We start from the raw sequence: 12,977 nt of genomic DNA, 5'->3' as shown, positions 1-12,977 counted from the left end.
ACTTTCCTAGTGTGTTTTAATGAAGAAAACAAAGTAATCCTGTTAAATCTTAAGTCAGGTCATGTTATTTCACATCAGAGCTACAGTCCTTCGTGGTGCCCTTCAGGATCTACTCGATCTCCCATCCCCTCCCGACTCTGGACACTTCTCCTGCCCACCCCCTTCTTCCCCGGCTCTTTCCTCTGAGCCTCTGCCTGTGCTGTGCCCTCCCTCTGGCACCCTCTTCCCTACAGTAGGGTGTGGCCAGTCCCTGTTTTTTCCAGGTCCTTCTACAAATGTCATCGTCGTCTTAGGTCTTTCCTGGCCGTCGCTTTTAAAGATAGCAGTCCTCTCTTCGGGGAAGCCCCGTTCCCTTTTCTCCGATGCCCTTACCACCATCTAGCAAAAATAAATGAAGTACATTTGTTCATTTGTATTGTCTGTGCTTTTATTATGTGCTCTCCCTCACTAGAACATAAACGTTAGAAAGCCAGGGTGTTTCTGGGCTTTATCTCTGCTCTACCTACAGGCCCTGGACCAGTATGTGCAACACGATAGATACTCAGCATATTTGTGTAGTGAATTAATAAGTATTAGGTTCTTTGAATTTGGGATTAACAGATACACACCACTATACATAAAATAGATAAACAACAAGGACCTATTGTATAGCACAGGAAACTATACTCAATCTTTTGTAATAACCTGTATTGGAAAAGAATCTGAAAATGAATAGATATATATATAACTGAAACACTTTGCTGTACACCTGAAACTAACAGAGCATTGTAAATCAACTCTACTTCAATTTAAAAAATGGTTAAAAAATGAAATAAGAAACTGAAAAAGAATCAGGTTCTTTGAAATTACTTCCATGTCCTAGTGGTGGTGATCGTGACACCACTGCATTTGTTTATAGTTTTAGAAGTTTTTTTATAAACTAATTCATCTGCTACTCCAGTTTTGAGAGGTCATCCTGGCAGGTATTAGATGTTTACAGTTGAGGAAATTGGGCCTGAGAAAGTGTGTAACTTTGTCTTTAAAGGAGCATGTATTAAACCACTTCCAAGTTTGGAGAGATGGAGCTGGCGTTTGTTAGCGGTGGTTGGAGTGAGCGCTCAGCCTGAAAAAGTGAGCCAGCACCTAGTTTTGGAAGGTGGGAGCGTGAAATTGTAAAATCAAAGCTCTTAATATTGTCTGGGGAGGACTCCCCTGGTGACACAGTGGTTAAGAATCCGCCTGCCAGTGCAGGGGACACGGGTTCGAGCCCTGGTCCGGGAAGATCCCACGTACCGCAGAGCAACTAAGCCTGTGTGCCACAACTCCTGAGCCTGCGTGCCACAACTACTGAAGCTCGCACGCCTAGAGCCCATGCTCCGCAACAAAGAGAAGCCACCACAATGAGAAGCCCACACACCGCAACGAAGAGTAGCTCCTGCTCACCGCAACTAGAGAAAAGCCTGCGCGCAGCAACAAAGACCCAACGCAGCCAAAAAATCAATCAATCAATCAGTAAATTTATTAAAAGAAAAAAAATCATCCGGGGAAGTGGAGCCAACACGGCAGAGCCTGGATGCCGTGCTGTTACCCTCAGCCTGGGAAGGATGGACCACGATTGGTTCTGGGACGGCCAGCACAAATAAACTGTGAAAAATTAAATTATTGGTGAGAGAGGGAGGATTCGCTTGTAAAAGAAGCAATGATATTTAAACACAGCAAAGCACAGGTGTTCTCTAAGGACAGATTTACGTGTGATAATGACAGTGGCCAACATGCGTGCACGTGCCTGGGGCCAGGCCGTTCTGAGCGTTTTGCCTAGAAGGTCCGAGTGATGGCTACACGTTTCTGAGGCCGAGCCCATCAGAGCCACTCTTTGGCTGCTACGTTCCTGAACTGCCACCGGGAAGTTCACAGCTGCCCGGAGGACCTGGGTGCCTGCCCACCACGCTGGCAGTGGCTTGGCCCCTCCTCTGGGCCTCTGGGTTCACGGTCCACCAAGGTAGGGGTCAAGGCCTGGTGGGCAGGCTTCTGCAGTCCCAGCTCCAGCCTCAGGCCAGTGTCTGCTTGGACTGGCAGGGCCCAGGCCACGCTGGTGGGTAAATATTTTCAGAAGTGCCTGGGCGCTCTTTTGTCTTGCACAGAGCAAGACTTGAATCTGGGCAGCCTGGCTTAGGGGTTGTGCTGCCTCTTCTCCCTTGGGTGAAGGTCCAGAAACCCCAGTGGGAATTATGTAGTTTCCTCTGGGAGTGTGGTTGGGACACGGAGAGCCACTGAAGCTTCAGTGGAATTGACTGTTCTGTTTCTGAAAAGAAATTTAAAGTAAATGTTTAATACCATCAGGGTTCTTAGGCGTCTGTCACTATTTTTTATACTTTTCTGAATGTCTTTGAAACGTTTACGACTGAAAATTTTTTTTAAGTACCAGGAGGTTTTGTGATACTCTTGGTGGTGCCTCTCCTAACGGGGCGAGCTCTTCCTCCATCCCTGCTAGTCCTGACTTCCGACTCCAGACCCTCACGAGCCGCCCCCAGTCCTGGTTCTCCCCTGCGCTTGAGGACCTCGTGGTGAAGTGGGTTCATCCTCGTCCAGGTCCCATGCTGACCTTCACAGCCTCCTGGGCGGGCCTGACCTCTTCCGCCCCAGCCCGGTCCTTCCTCCTTTGTTCCTCCATTTCAGCCCCACCAGAAGCCACGTTTCCTGATCCAGAACCTTTTCTGGAAAAGCTGAGTGCGTGAACCTCTCACGCTGTGCCCCCGGGCAGCACCCGTGTGACTGCGGGGAAGTGTGCCAGTTCCACACCAAGTGGGACATGCACAGTTCAACCTCATGGGTCTCTGTCAGACATTGTCATAAACTTAGGAAAGAGCTTTGACTTTCGAAATTGTGGGCCTCATCCTCACTCCTTGAGAGCCTGCTCTATCTGGGAGCCTTTGTCGCTGTTTCTCCGGTGATGCCAGCTGAGCCAGTGGACACAGAGAGATGGGCGGTGCGCATCCTCGCCTGCGGGCCCTCCCAGCCTCACGCCTCCGCGGAGACGCCCTGTTGGTGCGGGGCCTGTGCCGGGGACGGAGCTGAACACCCGCCGCCGGGCGGTTAGTGTGGAAGGAGGCCTGGGGCTGAGAGGAGCCCTTGTTGCTGTCCCCCTGGGTGTCTTTGTGGCCACCCTAGGTGCACTGGGTCACAGGCACGTGTGCTGCCGTCAGGGATGGGGCCTTCCCCAGGCAGGCGTGGGCCCGGCTCCTGGAGCAGGGCCGCTCTGCAGGGTGCTTGCTCCTCTGTGTTAACTTAGTCATTTGTCTTCTGCAGCTGCAGGAAATGCGTTTTGTCAGGCAGCCAAGCTCCATATGCAGCTGCAGAGCAAACACGACTCCGCCACCAGCTTTGTGGATGCTGGGAACGCCTACAAGAAGGCAGACCCCCAAGGTGAGCCGCGCTCTGTCCCGTGCCCGCCGGACCTCCCGCAGGTTGTGCTGCTAGAGCGAGATGCTCGCGCTTCAGGACGGTGGAGATTTGGGGATTTTTAACTGCAATCATCTGACGCTTTTATGAGGAGAAAATCTGTTAAATTTATCTAGCTTAGTGCTCAACACCATTTTCTTGAACTCCATTGTGGAGTTGCATTGTGGACAGTTTTTTTGAAATTAGCGTTAATTTTATCTAAGTGTTATCTTAATTGTGTGAGTGTGTACATCGCTCACTAAAGGAAACGAGTGTTCCCTCGCTCCCGAATAGTGTGTGTGGAGATCCAGTTAATGGGAGGTCGTAAAATCCTGTAGTTGAAAACAGCTTATTCACACGGCATTCATGTGACTTCTTTAAAAAGTGTTTTTCAGACACTTCAGGTTTTGAGGAAAGAATGATCTTGGGTATTCGAAGAGGTGAAGTTTTGCAGACGTTCTTTCTTTTTCAGTTAGAGGAGTGCACACTTAGCGCTTGAAGGCCTCATTTCCTCCCTCCACACATGGACTGGTGGCTGTGGACCCTTCCTCCTTGTTTCAGCAGCCCGTTTAACACAGAAATCCCAGCTCTTGTGAATATATCACACTGAAATAAGCTACTTCAAGGGCTGTGGAACCTCCCTCCTTGTTTCAGCAGCCCGTTTAACACAGAAATCCCAGCTCTTGTGAATATATCACATTGAAATAAGCTATTTCAAGGGCTGTGGTATCAGGATTAGCCACAGTTTATTTTCCAAAGGGGAAAAACTGGGCACAGCCTAAGTGCACAGTAGAATCACCTCACATCAGTATTTCAGAGCGTGCTGCAGGCACTGAACCCCTGGCTTCAGGGCGTCTCACGGACCTGGGAAATGTTCTCACGGCAGCTGAGGAACCATGGAGAGCTGAAATCTGAAATTCACAATACGTCAGTGCTCATAGAAATGCATCCAGAAAACACAGGGAGGAAAAGTGCATCAAATTCCTAGCGGGGGGTTTGAGTGGGTTTTGTGGGTAGCTTTTCTATTTTTCTGTATTTTTAAAGGCATAACAATCCACATTTCTTACGCAGCTTAGGGGGAAATTGCTTTTATTTTCACTCATCTACTTATCTTTCTGATCCTTCGGTCAGGCCTTTTTGCTCTGCTGCCTCTTTAGAACAAAAGCAGTAAACTTGGAGCCGCCAACCGCTTGCCAGCGTTGTAAACGCCACCGCGTGGTGGGGAGCTGTCGGCTCACTGTTTCAGAAAATGAGTGTCATTAGCACTCTCGTTTATTAGATTTTTTCTTCCTATTGGTATTTGTTAGTACACCGAAAGTTAGCGTCTTTTAACACTGTACAAAAAGTACTGTCTTTCAAAATTAATACGTACACGTGATGCCAGCGAGGGGTGCGCTGCACTTAGGCTTTAGTGGATAGATTGACAGGTGGCGATGACACTCCGTGGACAGGCTCCCCGAGGGGCTGGACGTGTGTCTGCTTCTCGCCAACCACCCTGCCCCGCCCCGCCCCGCCCCAGCGGGGCCCCTTAGCCGTGTACAGGCAGCCAGGAAGACAGGCTCAGCGAACCCTCTGACTGAATGGATTTTTCATTGTTTTTCTTGAATGCCTTCGCTTCAGAGGCTATCAACTGCTTAAATGCAGCCATCGACATTTACACAGACATGGTAAGACATGCCTTGCTTGAGCGGCCGTGGGGTGGAACCCTCGAGATAGCTCACGGTTAACCGGGATGTGACTGCTTTGTTTCCTCCCCAGGGAAGGTTCACGATCGCGGCCAAGCACCACATCACCATCGCGGAGATCTACGAGACGGAGCTGGTGGACATCGAGAAGGTGTGCGGACGGGGGTGGGGGGCGGGCAGGGACCCCAGGCGCCCCTGCAGTGGGCTCGTGAGGGCAGAGGGGTGCGCGCGCAGACAGGGTCACATGGAGACCTTGGGCTGGGGCGGGAGGGAAAGCCCTGCCAGCTCCCCAGGCTGCCTCCCTCCAACTGGGGACGGCGTTTATGTAAAACTGAGCGCCGTGGGAAGCAGGCGTGAGTCGGGGAGGAACGGCTTGCACTGTCTGGGGCGGACGCTGAGCTCTCAGAGGTCACCCTTCACCCCGTGCTTGCTGCTCGCGCTGGACCGTTGTCACTCTTGTCTCTCTTCCTCTCCTGTTTCACCTCTTCCCTCGGCCTCTGGAGCACGGCCCCCGCTTGGTTCTCTGCCCCCCACCCTTGGCTGGTTCCTCCTCTCTCACCTCGGGGCTGGGCCCTCGTCCGCCCTCACTGTGCTCGCTGCCGTGGTCCTGTCTGTGCTCACGCAGCATCGCAGCTTGAAGTGTCCTGTGTACGCTGGTAACTCGCCATCCTCGTTCGCAGGAGATCAGATTGTTTCTCCGCTGCTTCCAGCCTTGCAGGTGGCCTCCTGCGCCCCACGGATTGGCCCCTCACCCAGCGCCTTTCAGGTTCCCCTCCTCCTCCTCCCCCCTTGCTCTCCTGCTCCCCCTGCAGCAGCCACCCTGACCTCTGCTGACCCTCGCACAGGTGTGCTCCGCCTCAGGGTCTTGGCGCTGCTTGTCTCTTTGCTCTGAGCTCTTCTCCCGCACGTCAGTTGTCCTTCAGAGCTTTGCTCATTTGTAACTGGGATGAGAACTATCACAGCCACCTAGTTAACACTGGGACCTCAGCCCTCACGGGGACACACCCGGACGCCTCCCCCGCCTCGGTGGCCCCCTTACAGGCGCTGTGATGGCCTGCTCACCGTCCCTGTGTTGCCGTCTCCCTCCACTGGAGTGGGTGCCCCACGTCAGCCTGAACCTTCCTGTGGTTTACCGGTGTGTCCGAGAGCCCAGGCTCTGACGAGTGAGCAGAGGATGCCCTCACTGTCACACTGCACCTGCCAGGGCAGCCGGGGTCTCGGGCGGGGAGGCCCTCTCAGCTGCAGTCAGACAGGCCTTGTTAACGTCGCCCTTTGACTTCATGCTGATGCCCCTTGTGGTCACGCAGCTCAGAACTCTCTGGCTCGTTTCATGGGCTTCGCTTTGAGCCGTTTTGTCCTACTGTGCCATGCTCTTCTGAGGCTGCCCTTAGACCTTGCCTACGTCACGGCCATATGCCCCGTCTCTGGGGGGAGGTTTTCTGCAGACCCAGGAGGACGTGATGAGCCCCAGGCCTGCGCCCTCCTTTGTTCCCTGGTGCAGAGTCGATGGCGGAGCAGGAGGAGTCGAGTCTGGGTGGCTGGGGTGGGCTCCACGTCTTTACTGAGCTGAACCCCTTGGGGGGATGAGCGCTGGGGGGCAGAGTGTTTCTCCAGCCGAGGCCGCTGCGTCCGCTCCTGTCCTCGGTGGTCAGTCCTCTGTCTTACGGGGTGGTCTTGGGCAGCCTCTTTACTACATGCGTCTCCAGAAGATTCAAGGCAGATAAATGACCTGTGGTGAACTCTTGTTTTCCTTCTTCTTGAACAAAGTTGACAGCTTGTCACGGGAGCTTCTGCAGCCTGTCGCCCATGGTGTTCCTGCCGTTCTGCAGGTTGCCCATGGGCAGCACCTCCTGTCGCTTACGTGGGGCATGTCACGGTGCGTCGTAAGGACCACATCACTCAGCGCACGCGTGGGGTCAGCTCGTCTTGTTCCCTCATGTTTGGGCTCCTGTGTCTAGAAACGCCCTCACCCTCGCCTCCCTGGTGGGACTCTCCAGGTTGTGTTGGTGGCGCATGATGTTTGTTTGAAAAATCAGTTACACTGAGGCATCTTACGTCTGATTCATTATGTTTCTTCCCTGTTAATGTGGCCACGATGTGTTCCCTGGTTCACTCAGATTTTAGCTGGTGAACAAGGAAATGTGAAGTTCCATAAACTCACGTTGCTCCTTTGACTTCCAAGTAAAACATTAATATAATAATAATCAGTAATAATCAGTGACCCAGAGGAGCTCTGGCTCGTGCCCGTCTCAGCCCCTGGAGAACGTGATTTCGTGTTGTCTGTTACAGTGTAGGGTAAGTGTCTATGGCAGGTTCTCAGGGCGTAGGTTCTGAAAGAATGATCCCATCTGAAGGCTGTTGAAGGCTGTTTAAGCCTGTTTCACCTACAAAGTGGACTCTTGAGCTTGACCCTTAGCTGTTGCGTTTGCCTTAAGACTCTGGTGGTGACCGCAGTCCTAGAGCCCAGTCTCTGCCTTCAGGGCCCAGTGTTCTCCAGCACCGTGACGCTTACCAGACTCCCCAAGGAGGAGTATTGTGATTCCTTTGGCATGCTACCCAAATTATAGGATAATAACTGATTTTTGTGTCTGGATTTATTGTTATGTGTGTTGTTGTTATTGGCGGCTGTGTTCTACTTTTGAAATTTATTATCATCCTTGAAATTGTAAGATACTCTGGGCTGATTTCTAACGTGTAAGGGTCGACTTGTGCCTGATTAATGTCACTACATGTTAAAATTCCACACTAGTGTGAACATCCAAAGATAACCCGTGCCCAACCTCTTTTCTCTGAAACTTCTCTGTTAAGCTCTAAGTAAGTTTTTTTTCAACTAGTTTCTGTCAAAACTTGGGAATACCATGAAATTTGATTAGTGGTTTAATTAGCATTATTAATTATTAGAAACCAAACAGAATTTTTCTTTTACTATGATAAATCTAGCTGTAGTTTAGAGCTATAACGTCTTGATGAACCAGTGTCATTATTTACTAAGTGTCAGGTTAAACCATGTCATCCGCACTTGGCCTTTTTTTTTACCCTCCAAAACAGCAGTTCCACATGGTTCAGCCCAGCACTGTTCCCTGAGTTCTGGGCGGTAAGAGCCAGGAAGGTGAGTAGTACGTACGCTCCCTCCCTGGGAAGAGGTTATACAGCCTGATACTCTTTACACAGTGATTTGGTATTGTTTCCCATACTTACCCCATTATTACGATGGGAAAGGGTGCAAAGTACTTCAGAGAATGAGGACAGTTCAGAGATAATGTTTGATTAATCAGAAATTCATGGGAAACCTTTCTTTGGTAGGCATTCCCATCAGTCATGATGGTGCTGGTAGTGTAATCCGGACCGCCTGTGAAATGCAGCTGCCCACGTCCCCTCAGCACCTGTTTGCTGAGCACCCGCTGTGTGACAGGCGTCGCGCTGGGCTTGGGAGCAAAGCCGCGTGGGCCTGCCTGCCCTCAGAGCTAATGGTGTAGTGGGAGAGTAAAGCATGCGCGCGCGTGTGTGTGCGTGTGTGTGTGTGTGTGTGTGTGAGAGAGAGAGAGAGAGGGCTCTGACTGTGCTCCAGAAGGGTGGATTCCAGGTGTTTCCTCCACGTGTCTGTATTTGTATATACTCTTTTCTGACTGTTTTTATTTACCATTTCATGAAGAACTTTCGTACTGATACTTTGTATCGTTATTCTTCATCTTAGCCGGGTAGCCCATTATGTTTAACCATGGGGTCACTGCTCCAGCAGGCACGGTTCTGCTTTCTGAGCTGTCAGGTGCTTGATTTTACTAAGTCTTTTTTTTTTTTTTTTCCTAAATACTTTAGAATGTGATTTTTTTTAAATTAATTAATTAATTAATTTTTATTTTTGGCTGTGTTGGGTCTTCGTTTCTGTGCGAGGGCTTTCTCTAGTTGCAGCAAGCGGGGGCCACTCTTCATCACGGTGCGCGGGCCTCTCACTATCGCGGCCTCTCTTGTTGCGGAGCACAGGCTCCAGACGCGCAGGCTCAGCAGTTGTGGCTCACGGGCCTAGCTGCTCCGCGGCATGTGGGATCCTCCCAGACCAGGGCTCAAACCCGTATCCCCTGCATTGGCAGGCAGATTCGCAACCACTGTGCCACCAGGGAAGCCCGATTTTACGATTTTACTAAGTCTTAAGCCGCAGCATGACCAGGGCTTCTAGCTTTCCAGGCTGCAGCCTGTTTCCTCTCCACTTGATTGTTCACAGCTCCCCCCATCTTAGGTGGAAGGCAACACCTTTATTCTGGATGACCCTTAGGTATCCGTGAGGAACGTCTGTGCTGCTGCAGCAAGCCATAGATCTGAATGGAACAGGGCCTCACATGTCTCTGAAATAACAGTCCACTGTCACTGCTTGGGGTTTGGCGGTGGTGGGGGCATCACTTGGGAACCAGGCTGACAGAAGGGCTGCCATGTTCAGTTTGCGGCTTCCAGCATCACTAGACGTGGCCCTTGCCTTTCCAGCTCACGGGAAGGGGACAGGCCTGGAGAAGGCTGCAGAGTCAGATGTGTGGGCCACATCTGGAGGTGGCCCACAGCGTGTCTGCTTACATCCCATTGGGAAGGACAGGTCACCTGGCTGCCCCTAACTGCAGCAGGCCTGGGGAGACGGGGTGGCAGGGCATTTGTCGGGTGGGAGGTAGGGAAGAAGAGATTTTGATGGACAGCAAGCCATCTGCTGGGAAGCGCATGCTTTCTTGTGTTCCCAAAATAAAGCAGGCCGGGTTGTGAAAGATTTGTTCCTGGAAAAGGTTTATTTATAGGAAAAATATCTGTGCAAATGTAGTTTTTAAATGCAACTCTTCAAACAAATAGTTTGAATAAAACGTGTGTGTGTTTGCAGGCTATCGCCCATTACGAACAATCAGCTGATTATTACAAAGGGGAAGAATCCAATAGGCAAGTATTATTTTTCTTGATATAATTCAGTGGGTTTTGTTACATGTAATAAAAGACAAACCTTCACTCTGCTCTGGGAGCCCCTTGCATCATACCACGTGAAGGTGCACTGAGATGTCTTGTCATTTCTCTTCGGGAGTGTTTTCTCTCTGCTCTGGTTCTCGGTTTCAGCTCGGCTAACAAATGTCTGCTGAAAGTGGCTGCGTACGCCGCCCAGCTGGAGCAGTACCAGAAGGCCATCGAGATCTTCGAGCAGGTGAGGCTGCAGTCTGCGCAGCTTCCGGCAGAAAGCATTCTGAATCTTCTTTTTAAATTCAACTTTTTATTTAGTAATGATTTTTATTGATATATAATTCACGTATCATATAATTCAGCCTCTTAAAGAGTACGCATCAGTGAGTTTGCATATATTCACAAAGTTGTGTAGTCAGCACCACTGCCTGGTTCTAGAATACTTCCATCATCGCACAAAGAAATCCCATCCTCCCCTCCTCCCAGTCCCATGGTGTGTGAGTCCGTGGACGTGGAACCTCGGATATGGGGGGCCGACTGTGGGATTTGAGCATCCGTGGACACTGGTATCTCAGTGGTCCTGGAACCAGTCCCCCTTGGATACCGAGGGGGGACAGTAATGGTCCACAGTTTGGAGGGTTCACTCCAAACTGGATACCGAGGGGTGACTGTAATACTCCATAGTTTGTTTAACCATTTGTCAGTTAATGGACATCTGGGCTGTTTGCATTTGGGGGTATTATGAATAATGCAGCTAAGAATATTTGTGTTCAGGTTTGGGGGGCATGTTTGCGGTTCTCTAATTTATATACCTAGAATTGGGATTGTTGGGTCATGCGGCAAGTCCCTTTTTAACTATCTGAGGAACTGCCAAATTGCACCATTTTACATTCCCTCTGTCAGTGTGCACACGTTCCAGCTCTCCACGCTTCACAAACACTTGTTTTCTGTTTTAACAATAGCTACCCTAATGTGTGAAGTGATATCCCATTGTGTTTTTGATATCCATTTCCCTAGTGATTAGTGATGTTGGGAATCTTTTCATGTGCTTATTGGTCATTTGTATACCTTCACTGTAGAAATATTTGTTGAGTTTCTTTGTCCTTTTTTTTAAAAATTAATTAATTAATTAATTTTTGGCTGCATTGGATCTTCATTGCTGCACTCAGGCTTTCTCTAGCTGCGGCGAGCGGGGGCTGCTCTTCGTTGTGGTGCACGGGCTTCTCATTGTGGTGGCTTCTCTTGTAGCAGAGCACGGGCTCTAGGCACGCGGGCTTCAGTAGTTGTGACGCACGGGCTCAGCTGCTCCGCGGCATGTGGGATCTTCCCGGACCAGGGCTCGAACCCGTGTCCCCTGCATTGGCAGACGGATTCTTAACCACTGTGCCACCAGGGAAGTCCCTCTTTGTCCCTTTTTGAATTGGGTTGTTTTTTTCTGTTGAGTTTTAGAAGTTCTTCATATATTCTGGATATTAATTTCTTATTAGATATGTGATTTGCAAATACTTTCTCCCATTCTGTGGGTTGCCTTTTTACTCTGTTATTAATGTTCCTTGATGCATAAAGTTTTAAGTCCTGATGAAGTCCAATTTGTCTGCTTTTTCTTTTGTTGCCTGTGTTTTTCATGTCAGATCCAATAAATCATTACCAAATCCAACGTCGTGAAGCGTTTCCCCATGTTTCATTTTAAGAGTTTTAGTTCTTAGGTTTATGTTTTTCATCCATTTTGAGTTAATTTTTGTATGTGGTGAAGGTAAAAAGTCCAACTTCATTCTTTTGCGTGTGCACGTCCAGTTTTCCCAGCACCATTTGTTGAATACACTGTCCTTTTGCCATTGAAGGATCTTGGCACCCTTGTTGAAAGTCATGTGGCCATATAAATGAGGGTTTATTTCTGTGCTCTCTATTCTATTCTACTGGTTTTCTGTCTTTATGCCAGTACCACACTGTTTTGATTACTGTGGCTTTGTGTGGTAGGTTTTAAAATCAGGAGATGTGAGTCCTCAACTTGGTCCTTCTTTTTCAAGATTGTTTTGGCTATTTGGGGTCCCTTGCATTTCCACATGAATTTTAGGATCAGCTTGTCAATCTCTGCTAAAAAGTCAGCTGGGATTTTGATGAAAGTATTGTCATTTTAACATTAAGTCTTATAATCGGTGAACTCAGGGTGCTTTTGTATTTATTTAGATCAGCTTTAATTTTGTTCCACAATGTTTTAGAGTTTTGTAGTGTGCAAGTCTGGCATATCTTTGGTTAAATGTACTCCTCTAAGTATTTTATTCTTTTTGATGCTATGTAAATGAAATTGTTTTCTCAATTTTCTTTTCTGATTTTAATTGCTAATTTTATTTACTTCAACTTTGCTGAACTTGTTTACTAGCTCTAATGAGTTTTTATGGAGTCCTTAAATTTTCTTTATACAAAATCATGTCCTCTGCAAGTAGCGATAGTTTTACTTCTCTGATCTGCATGCCTTTTACTTCATTTTCCTGTCATTTGCTCTGGCTTGATCCTCCAGAACGATGATCAGTAGAAGTAGTAAGAGCAGACATCCTTGTTTTGTTCCTGTCTTAGAAGTAATGCATTCAGTCTTCCACCATTGAGTGTATGTCAGCTGTGGGTTTTTGCAGATGCCTTTTATCAGTTTGAGGAAGTTTCCTTCTCCTCCCAGTTTGTTGTTTTTATCATTAAAGCGTATTGGTTTTTGTCAGGTGCTTTTTCTGCATCTTTTGAGATGATCATGTGGTTTTTGTCCTTTATTCTGTTAACATGGTGTCTTTCATTGCTTGATTTTTATCTGTTGGCCCAACCTTCCATCCCTGGGATAGATCCTGCTTGGTTGTTGAAAAGTTCAGGTTTGATAATTCTCTGGAAGGACTCACAGAACGCAGTGAAAGGTGCTATATCACAGTTATGGTTTATTATAGCAGAAGGATGCTGACCCAAATCAGC

The 12,977-nt window shown here is 48.8% G+C and overlaps 1 protein-coding gene across 3 annotated transcripts in view; it reads left to right on the top strand.

Annotated features, from left to right (window-relative positions):
- NAPB (NSF attachment protein beta) overlaps window positions 1-12,977 on the top strand; it is a 41,077-nt gene that overhangs the window by 18,482 nt on the left and 9,618 nt on the right. For 2 of the 3 annotated variants that reach the window (XM_007191873.2, XM_007191872.2), the window contains exons 3-7: window positions 3,286-3,402; window positions 5,038-5,084; window positions 5,176-5,253; window positions 9,958-10,013; window positions 10,185-10,269. In XM_007191873.2, coding sequence (XP_007191935.1) covers window positions 3,286-3,402; window positions 5,038-5,084; window positions 5,176-5,253; window positions 9,958-10,013; window positions 10,185-10,269 — 383 coding nt within the window. The remainder of the gene's footprint in view (window positions 1-3,285; window positions 3,403-5,037; window positions 5,085-5,175; window positions 5,254-9,957; window positions 10,014-10,184; window positions 10,270-12,977) is intronic. The other variant, XM_057528612.1, reaches the window with a different exon arrangement.

The sequence above is a fragment of the Balaenoptera acutorostrata genome, chromosome 15 (assembly GCF_949987535.1).
Source record: "Balaenoptera acutorostrata chromosome 15, mBalAcu1.1, whole genome shotgun sequence".
Lineage (NCBI taxonomy): Eukaryota > Metazoa > Chordata > Mammalia > Artiodactyla > Balaenopteridae > Balaenoptera > Balaenoptera acutorostrata.
This window is presented reverse-complemented; position numbering and strand designations above follow the sequence as displayed.